Source organism: Trachurus trachurus, assembly GCF_905171665.1.
Source record: "Trachurus trachurus genome assembly, chromosome: 1".
Taxonomy (NCBI): Eukaryota; Metazoa; Chordata; class Actinopteri; order Carangiformes; family Carangidae; genus Trachurus; species Trachurus trachurus.
Genome location: NC_139891.1, coordinates 27,880,488 through 27,889,435, shown reverse-complemented (window position 1 = coordinate 27,889,435; position 8,948 = coordinate 27,880,488). Strand labels below are relative to the sequence as shown.

Genomic DNA, 8,948 nt, shown 5'->3' with positions numbered 1-8,948 from the left:
CTGCTCAGACATTTTCCAGCTTCCATTTCACGGACATTTCGAAATCAAAGTGAAAATACCCATTCCCTAGGTTTCCTGTACAACAGCGTGCTGCGCCTGGCGTCGTCGTTATTGTTCTTTTTCGCATGTGGGTCAGTTCGGAGCCGCAAACCGTTCACACTGGAATCTGATCTAGGCCACATTTTAGATGGTAATGTGAACAGCCAAACAAAAAATCGAAATCTGAATTGAGCATTAAGGCTTGCAGAGTGAACGTAGCCCACGTAGAGCTACATTAAAAGGCAGTGTTGCACTCTGTAAAGTCTATGTGGGAACAAACTGTGCATGCACGAACAGCCACATACACACCGTACTGGTAGAAGAGGCAGAGCAGCTCTGTACCTCTGCTCTGAAATACAATGAGATGGCGAGTGGCTTCTGCCGCCGCTGCCTGGCCAGAGGTTAGCTCTGTTGAGTCGCTTTTCTTAGAAAATAAGAAAATCACCAAATCCTGACACATAAAAAAAAAAACCTGTAGTAAAGTTATCTGGAATTTAAAAAAAAAATCAAACCTTAGATTAACTGAATAATTAAATTTTTCCTGACAGCCTAGGGTAGGCACATACCGACTGCACGTTACTGCACTGTTCATACATGGAAATGGGTAACCTATTGCATATACCTGCGTATCACATGGACTACACAAGAGTTACCAACTATAATCTGCTTGATAAACATCTATACTTACCTAAATAATTCTATAAAACTGTATACAATACAATAAACTTCTTTTTTCCCCCTTTTACCTTTGTTGTTTTTCATTTGGTGCTGTAACAAGTACATTTTCCATCAGTGGGATCAATAAAAAGTCTTATCTTATCTGCATTTATGATGAAAATAACCTCAAGCTGCATCTTGTAAAATAAAGCTAACAAAAATGGTACCAAGATATTTCCCCCTGCTCCTTTGTCCTCCGCCTCATCAGTGAAACGGTGAGCCATTATCCCTGTACCATAACATCCAGCTGTTTCGCTTTCCAGAAAATACACTCAGCAGAAATATTTGTGCAGCATGACACATTTGTGATAGGCCTTTTTTTTATTATTGGTATTAAGGGTGTGCAATGCAACCCTGAGTAATTCATTGAGGAACTGAAATTGGTCAACTTCCCCAACGGTACGTATTTTGTGTCTTTGTCTCCTTGGACACTAAGTTTCTATTACTGCAGAGTTTTCAAACATCACAGGGCAGGGTGCAATACAAACAATATCTGCTTTAAAGCAGAAGTGAGTGATATATTTGTGTTAATATAAGTCTTAAATAGTTATATCTTCCGACAGCAATCACTTACATAGAGTGTTTGGACTGAAACACGGGTCTCTCAGTCCCTCTGCTCTGCTCTGAGCCGAAGAGAAAACATTTATCGTATCCTACAGTTTTTATCCAATGAGGAGAGAGAACGGCATGCAGGGCTGTGTGTGCAGCCAAGGAACGCCGTGAATGTGGTGACGTAGCGACGAGGACTGTTATGGTGCGTTCAAGGAAACTCGTATTTTTCCGACCGTGAAGTGGTACCAGTTCGATCTGGTACGAGTTCACCGGTCGGAAGTTACGAGTGGCCGTTATAGTGACTTTCACCGGTAAAACAGGTCGGAAAAACACGAGTGGGTTGCCTGGAACGCTACAAAGTCGTAAGTTGTGACTTGAAGCTGTAATTTACGATTTCAAAAGCCTGCCTGGAACGCAGCATTAGCGAAAACGACCGGATCACTCACTTCTGCTTTAACTTTCAGTTTCCCAGATTTTGAGCATCTTATTTCTGTGGTTTCACAGATTCTGCACAAGACTGATGACTGTTTTTCATCCTTGTTTTTGTGCTATAAAATTAACATTCTCAAACAAATAACTAGATTAGAAATCATGTGTCTTTCTTTCTCTCTTGGTCAAACTTTGGGTGGGCTACAACCACCACCATCCAAAAAAGTGTATGTTTTAAACATCATTACTCATGACCATCTCAGAAGAGATATTCTCTTCATCTGCTGACATCTAATAATTATCCAAATCTCAGAATTGTGTAATTTTGTAAAACCACCACCCAATGTCACTTTCACTTCTCTAAAGTGCAACAGGGTTAATTAACTGTAGGTATCTACAAACTGTGGAGGAAGTGTGCACATGTCAAAAGCTTCTGCAAACACACAAACCGCCTTATTTGCCTCCAAACCTTGAGTTCATCTCAACAGCGAACGTTCCTCCTCACGATGAAGATGATGCAGGTAAGAGTTCAGATCAGCTCAGTTATCTCATTATTCGTAGTATTAGTAGCTTTAGAAAGTGTATTGACCATGTGAGCAGCTCTACGTTGTTAAAATATAAAAAAGTATAAAAGTAAGTTTAGAACTAATATTTTTTTGTAACTTTAAAACACTTACCTTATAAACCAAAACAAATGTGTTTTATTTTATCCCTTACATTTTTTTCTTTTATCTGCCTTAAACCATTTAATTGAGCAAATTCATGAATTAAGAAGAAAAATATCACTATCTATCTAAAATATCTCATCACTAAACTGTTTTGTCTGTTATTACTATGTGTGTTGTCCAAGCTAAGCAACAGAGTGCATTAAGGAATTGAACATTTGTGTGTTCACAAAGTTTGAGAGCCCATGAAAACAGCAATTACAAAAGCTTTTCACAACAAGCCCAGCAGATTATACTGATTATCCTTTTTTTCCGCAATGAAGCTTTTTAGTTTTGAAGTGAAAGTGGACATCTCAGCCTTAAATCAGACTGAAAATATTAAACACAGAACCAGGATGTGCAGTCGACTGAATCCTGAGTTTTGTGCTCAGTTGCTATTAGAAAACCCCAGAGAGCTGCAGAGGACTCTCAACAGAATAAGGACAGCTGATTGTTGTGTTATTGTGTTATTTTTGTATTTGTGAGTGTAAACACTAAGAAGATGCATTAGATTTTATTTTCCTCTCTCTGTCTTTTATCCAGGTGTCAGTGTTAGTGGGGCTGCTGGTTTCGGTGGCCTCGGTCCAGGAGGATCCCCACTTCTCCCTGCCCATCGACTGTGATGACGTGTATCGCCATGACAACACCAGCGCCAGTGGGGTGTACACCATCTACCCAGGAGGCCCCACCTCACCCCTGCACGTCCTCTGTGACATGGACACTGACGGAGGCAGATGGACCGTCAGTACACTACACCTCATATCTGATTAGATTTCATATCAGAAAACCATTTAGAAAATCTTAATGGGATGGAAATAATATGAATAGGCACTGATAAAACATTGCTCCAGTTTTCAAAATCTTTACATTTTAGCTACTTCAGTTATTAGTATATTCAAATGAGCAAAAAAACATCTTTTTGTATTTGCTGAGCTGAAATTACATGTGTTATATGTAAAATAAAAAATGTTTCTAAAGTAGACCTAATAAACGTTATTTGAGAAGCTTTTCAAAAAGTTTTTTTTTTTTTTTCAAAATCCTCACAGGCTCCAGTAGCTATCAGGAATGAAAAAAGTTATTGTTTAAAATGTAACATAGTAGCCTATAGTTTTTTAACCTATATTTCTATAACAGATTATACATTTTACTTATGAACTGTACAACAATTTGTCTCTTAAGTGCTTATTTAAAAACAGTATATATTTGAACTAAGTCAGTCTTATTCACTGAAGCTGTAGGTCAGGATGGGGAGAGGTGGGGCGGTGCCCTAGCGCCCTCTACTGACCAGCAGCCACAGTTACGTATAAACAGAAACAGACCAACCAATCAGAGCAAAGAAGCATGTGGCGTCACAGTAGTGGACTCAACAGCCGTAATGCGTGCTGAAGCTTGAATTCTAAATTGTACCGTATGTATGTTGTATACCGTATGTTATGTTGTATTTCCTGCAGTTTGTAAGAGTCATCAAACTCATCTGGTTGAGTCTAAATGGGTTAGTTTTTGATGTTACAAAGTGATCTCAAGTCCTGCTAATTAAATCTATACAGTTTTGTTTTAGTTGACTGCTGTGATTCTCTCTTTCAGGTCTTTCAGAGGAGGTTGGATGGGAGTGAAAATTTCTACAGGCCATGGGAACAATATAAGAGTGGATTTGGGAATGTAGCAGGGGAGCACTGGCTGGGTGAGTCCTAGAGGGAGAATTATATTATAATCGATTGAATATGCTCTCATTACGCTGTTTTCAGCAGCAGCAGCACATGTCAGTCAGTCAGAGACTGATTGACAGTCAGTGAGTGGTGAACACAGCGGAGCGTTTAGAAACTGAAACTGAAAGTATAGAAATATTATAGATCCTTGGTGCAAGAGATGAAGTGTAATCAGAGCTGTGTGTGTGTGTGTGTGTGTCTCCTCAGGGCTGGAAAACATCTTCCTGCTGACGATGAGGAAGAAGAACGAGCTGCGGGTGGACATGGAGGACTTTGAGGGAGCGGAGGCCTTTGCTCAGTATTCGTCTTTCATAATCGATTCTGAGATCGGAGGATATCAGCTGGATCTGGGCAGCTTCACGGGAGGAACGGCAGGTGAGGGTCACTGCATCTTTTGTTTGTTTCCTTTTTTTTACTTTCAGGTATTCAACAATGGGCCGGGTGAAAGCTGAATGGTTACACTGTGAAGGTACAGGCTGAAAAATATCATGTATTGATTTTTGTGAAATCTGTGAAAATGTGGCTCCAGAGAAATTAAACTCCTGTCAGATTAATAAAAAATGAAGTATTGGTTCAGGTTCAGTGAAAAAAAAAGTGTTTTCCAAAATAACACAGGAGGCTACTTGTCTTAAATCTAACATCAAGAAGACATTGATGTACTATAGGGATGTGCTTTACAGAGATGCTTTTCTTTTGATTAATTTATCAAAACAAACAAGCAAACTAACAGAAAAACAAAGGGGTTATGTTTCCTGCTGCCTGACCTGCCCACCCAGGTGCATGCTGGTCCCTAACCTGTCTACTTACAAAAATAACCTCAGGCACCCATGGTGTCTCCTAAGTCAATATGTTAACAAGCAAATAAAATGTAAAAACAAATGAATGAGCTGTGTGGCCCATTGGAGAAACCATGTTAATGTCTAAACAATGTTTGGTCAATTAAGGGACTGTATGAAAATTAATGTTGTGTGTTTTATCCTGTCATCTTCAACAACAGTCTGTTCAGTCACTTTTATACCATCTATTCTATTTCTATTTCATTTACAAGTAGTTTTAATATTCAAGTCCAATTCTTATTTCAGCTCTTTATGTAGGCTACTGTAATGTGTAGATTCTCTTTCTCTCCTTTTTGTGCCTGTATTCTTCAGTGCATATTATATATATTTCCCCATGGAGAAACAAAATATAAATGACATTTTGACTCTGTTCTTTCTAGGGGACAGTTTATCAAACCACAACTCCATGAAGTTCACCACCTATGACAAAGACCAGGATGTGTGGGATAAAAACTGTGCTCAGCATTATCTTGGTGGATTCTGGTACAAAGCCTGCCACTTTGCAAACCCCAACGGCCTGTACGCACCTTATAGTGCTGGATATGAAAATATCCAAATCGTATGGCAAACATGGAAAGGCTGGAACACCTGCTTGAAGACCATCACCATGAAAATGAGATCAGTTGCTAAGTGTTCATGCATGTATTAACCTGATTAGCAGTAGATCAATGAGATTATCACACCCTCCATCAGGGTTGGAGAGCTGGGATGTTCGGGCATATAATCACTAGTCCTACTGGATTTAATGCCAACAATAACCTCTGAATCAAAATCATCATAAATGTTTGTTTTTTCTTTGTCACTCATCTTTCAAAATCACTGTCAGACATGATAACTCTGTTGAACAGGTGCATGCACTTGCTTCCTATGTTCTTTGCTGCATACCTGATGCAGATAAATTCAGTTTCTTTGTTTTTTACATATCAGAAATTGCATTTAGTGATTATTGTTTGTAATTTATGTTGATCTGAGTGATAATTAAATAAATAAACTTGATTGTTTTAATTATATTACTTTTATTGTTGTCATTTTTTAGTATCAGTTTCATTCCTCAGTGTAGAAAATGATCTCACTGTTATTCATAATGATAATGATTATCTTCAACCAGCAGTGCATGCTAATTAGCACTAAAAAATGTTGAGCATTATGATGGTGCTGCAGGAGAAGTCATGTGATCATCAGAGTCATCACAGTTCATCCTGTTTGGATCATGTGTCTAAAGTTCACAACACTATTGTCAACCTCATGGTGGCACTAGAGGAAAAGTTATTATGATTGGACATCTGGGAACCATGAATATCTGTCCAAAGTTTGGCATTAGTAATACAATACTAAACGTTAGGCTTGTAATATCTGTTTGCTTTTTTGGCTATCAGTGCACAATTTATTTGAAATGTTACGTATAGTTTGCAAATACTATCTGAAATAATGTAATATAGGCTACATTGATGAGCCAGGCTAACTGTTTTTATTGTTGTGTAATTAGGAGGTTATTCTGGATCATTAGTAATTTGATTTGAAACTTAATTTGTGGTTTACTTTCCACAACTTCATGTCTTGGATCACTCAGGGGTATAGTACAAAAAATGGATATAAATTAACTAAAAATTGTACAGCACGCTACTTCACCTCTTTCCTCATATACACAATCCTTTCATATGGCCCAGTTAACAGGGTTCCTTTTAAAATGAATTTCACCTCATAAATGTTAATTCTAACATATTCCTGAAGAGTAATTAAAGGTGAACTAAACAAGTCTGGTTGCTTTTCCGCTGTTTTGCTAACCCTCCTCTTGGCTATGTGCATTTATTTTCAACAGATCCAGTGAGAAAGCAATTCATGGAGTGGAAATGATCATTTCTCATATACGCAGTACAATGCAAACATTGCTGTAGCCTTATCTGTCATTACGGGTTACGAGGCGCATTTGTGTCGCGGTGCCACGGAGACTAGAGCTGGGACACCAGGTGGGAGGCGCTGATCAGGGTTGGTTTTCAGCCCAAAAACACTACGTGGAAGGCAAAGAGCCTCCATTCTCCTTGTAACAAGTTATTATCACAATTACTTCAAAGCTGTTTCATTAAGGTAAAAATGTAGCAGTTAAGGTAAAAATCATGCATAGTTCTTGGTTAATACCAGAAGTATTTTCCAAGTACTACTTTGGCTTCTGCTTCAGTTTAGTCTTTTTTTCTGATTCCATATTCCAATGAATAAATGAAATACGCAGGATTCAATTTGCAGGATGCAGCCTTCATTTAAAGGAGCTATTTGCAAGTTTGCTAACCAGCGTCAGCATGAACAGCTATTTCCTACAAGTCTCGTAGAAACATTGTGAGTTCAGCATCAGTCTTCATTCCTTTACTCACCAAGAGCTGTCTTTAGAGGTGGGATGCAATGCAACGCCGTCTCATTCATGTCTTTTCTTCTGCTGAAGTTAGCACGCTAACCAGGTAGCTGTAGCTCTTGTGATGCAACAATCTCCACCATCTCTTCTCCCTGCAGAGAAAAATAAACCACATTCAACAGAAGAGAAAACGTATACATGTCCTTTTTAAAATTAAGGAATAAGAAGCTCATTAAAAGTTTACCTAAAATGTCATGAAATTCATCACTAGCATAAGAACAACATTAAAAAGAAATGCAAAATTTCTTTTTTACAGGGTGTTCTAACTTGTCATATCTAACAACCTTCAAGCTAATTGAATCGAAGGCAACTGGACCTGAGGATAGTCATTTATGGCACGCAACGCATCATAGTAAGGATGAGTCAGACCGATGCGTTGCTGAAGCCCATTGGATAAATACAAATTAGACAAATACAAGTCCAGTTGCCTTCGATACAATATGTCACCCAGAGACAATCTTTAAGTTAGTGCAACAATAATTCAGAGAAGACTGAATGCTCTTACCTTGAAAAGTGGATATTTTAGATTGTCAGTTGCAGATCACATTCTTTCTGATCAATTTGTCTCAATTAAAATGTGAGGAAAAAGCAAATCTGCAAATTATTGATCGATTCTGGAATAGTGATTTGATTTAAGATTATCTGTTTAAAAGTTGTGTGTATGTTTTTGTCTGTTCTAATGTTTCAAGCCACAATCCTCCACTGTAGCATCCTCCCATCCTCCTCTATCAAGGTGCGCCGCTGGAAAACAATGCGCGGGTGCGCGGGCTGATGACGCAATTACCCTCCCGTATCTAGGTAACACGTCTTAAAGGCACATTCCACAATTACCGACCTACTAACTAACTACACCTAACCTGTGTTTAGCTAGGTGTTTTGTCCGTCACGTTTAAAAAAGACAACAACAAAAAAATACTTATACGCGTGTTTTTACTAATCTAAAGGCAATTCGGTTGATTTGTTTTAGGCTAAACGGCGGTGAGTTGATGTCGTTGACTAAATAATTGATGTTTTACTGCAGTTAAATCTCTCAGGTGAGACGTTGGGGTTACAACTGACGCACGTTACTGTTTTTACTGTCGGAAAAAATACTACATGTGCTAAAATATGTATGTCCTCATTTGGAGTTACACGCGTATTTATGGTGAAAACAACCTCAAGCTGCATCTTAAAGATAAACTAGAAAAAGCATTTCCAAGAATGGAAATGGTGTGACTGCTGACAGCAACTGAACGCTGTTGCAGAATTAGCAAATAGTGCAAGCAGTGATCACCATACAAATGTTTGACCAAGGTCGGAATCGAACCCACAACCTCATGGTCATTAGACTTCCACTCTGCCTCTAGGCCACAGTGCACACACAGTTGCAGAGACTGTTGTCTGTTAATGATCTGAACACTGTCAACATCAAGAAAGCTTGAGAGTCAAGCTTGAATGACTTAGAATGAAAATTATTATCTAAGTCTCTTTGCATTTTTGACCAGAATTTTAGCCAGAAGACAAGTGTGGCTACAAAACTGGAGAAAATAATTTGTCTAGAGTTTAATTTGCAGAAAAAGTT

The 8,948-nt window shown here is 38.5% G+C and overlaps 1 protein-coding gene across 1 annotated transcript; it reads left to right on the top strand.

Moving 5' to 3' along the window:
* Positions 1 to 2,165: 2,165 nt before the first annotated feature.
* Positions 2,166 to 5,685, top strand: LOC310989339 (microfibril-associated glycoprotein 4-like). The gene is made up of 5 exons (XM_083976371.1): positions 2,166 to 2,258; positions 2,985 to 3,182; positions 4,026 to 4,122; positions 4,355 to 4,522; positions 5,364 to 5,685. Exons 1-5 carry the CDS (start codon positions 2,244 to 2,246, stop codon positions 5,630 to 5,632), a joined length of 747 nt encoding a protein of 248 aa, XP_083832497.1. The 5' UTR covers positions 2,166 to 2,243; the 3' UTR covers positions 5,633 to 5,685.
* Positions 5,686 to 8,948: the final 3,263 nt, after the last annotated feature.

Coding starts and splice junctions, on each gene's coding strand:
- LOC310989339 (XM_083976371.1), top strand. Junction 4,123..4,354: donor AGCAGGGGAGCACTGGCTGG/GTGAGTCCTAGA, acceptor GTGTCTCCTCAG/GGCTGGAAAACATCTTCCTG. Junction 4,523..5,363: donor CTTCACGGGAGGAACGGCAG/GTGAGGGTCACT, acceptor TGTTCTTTCTAG/GGGACAGTTTATCAAACCAC.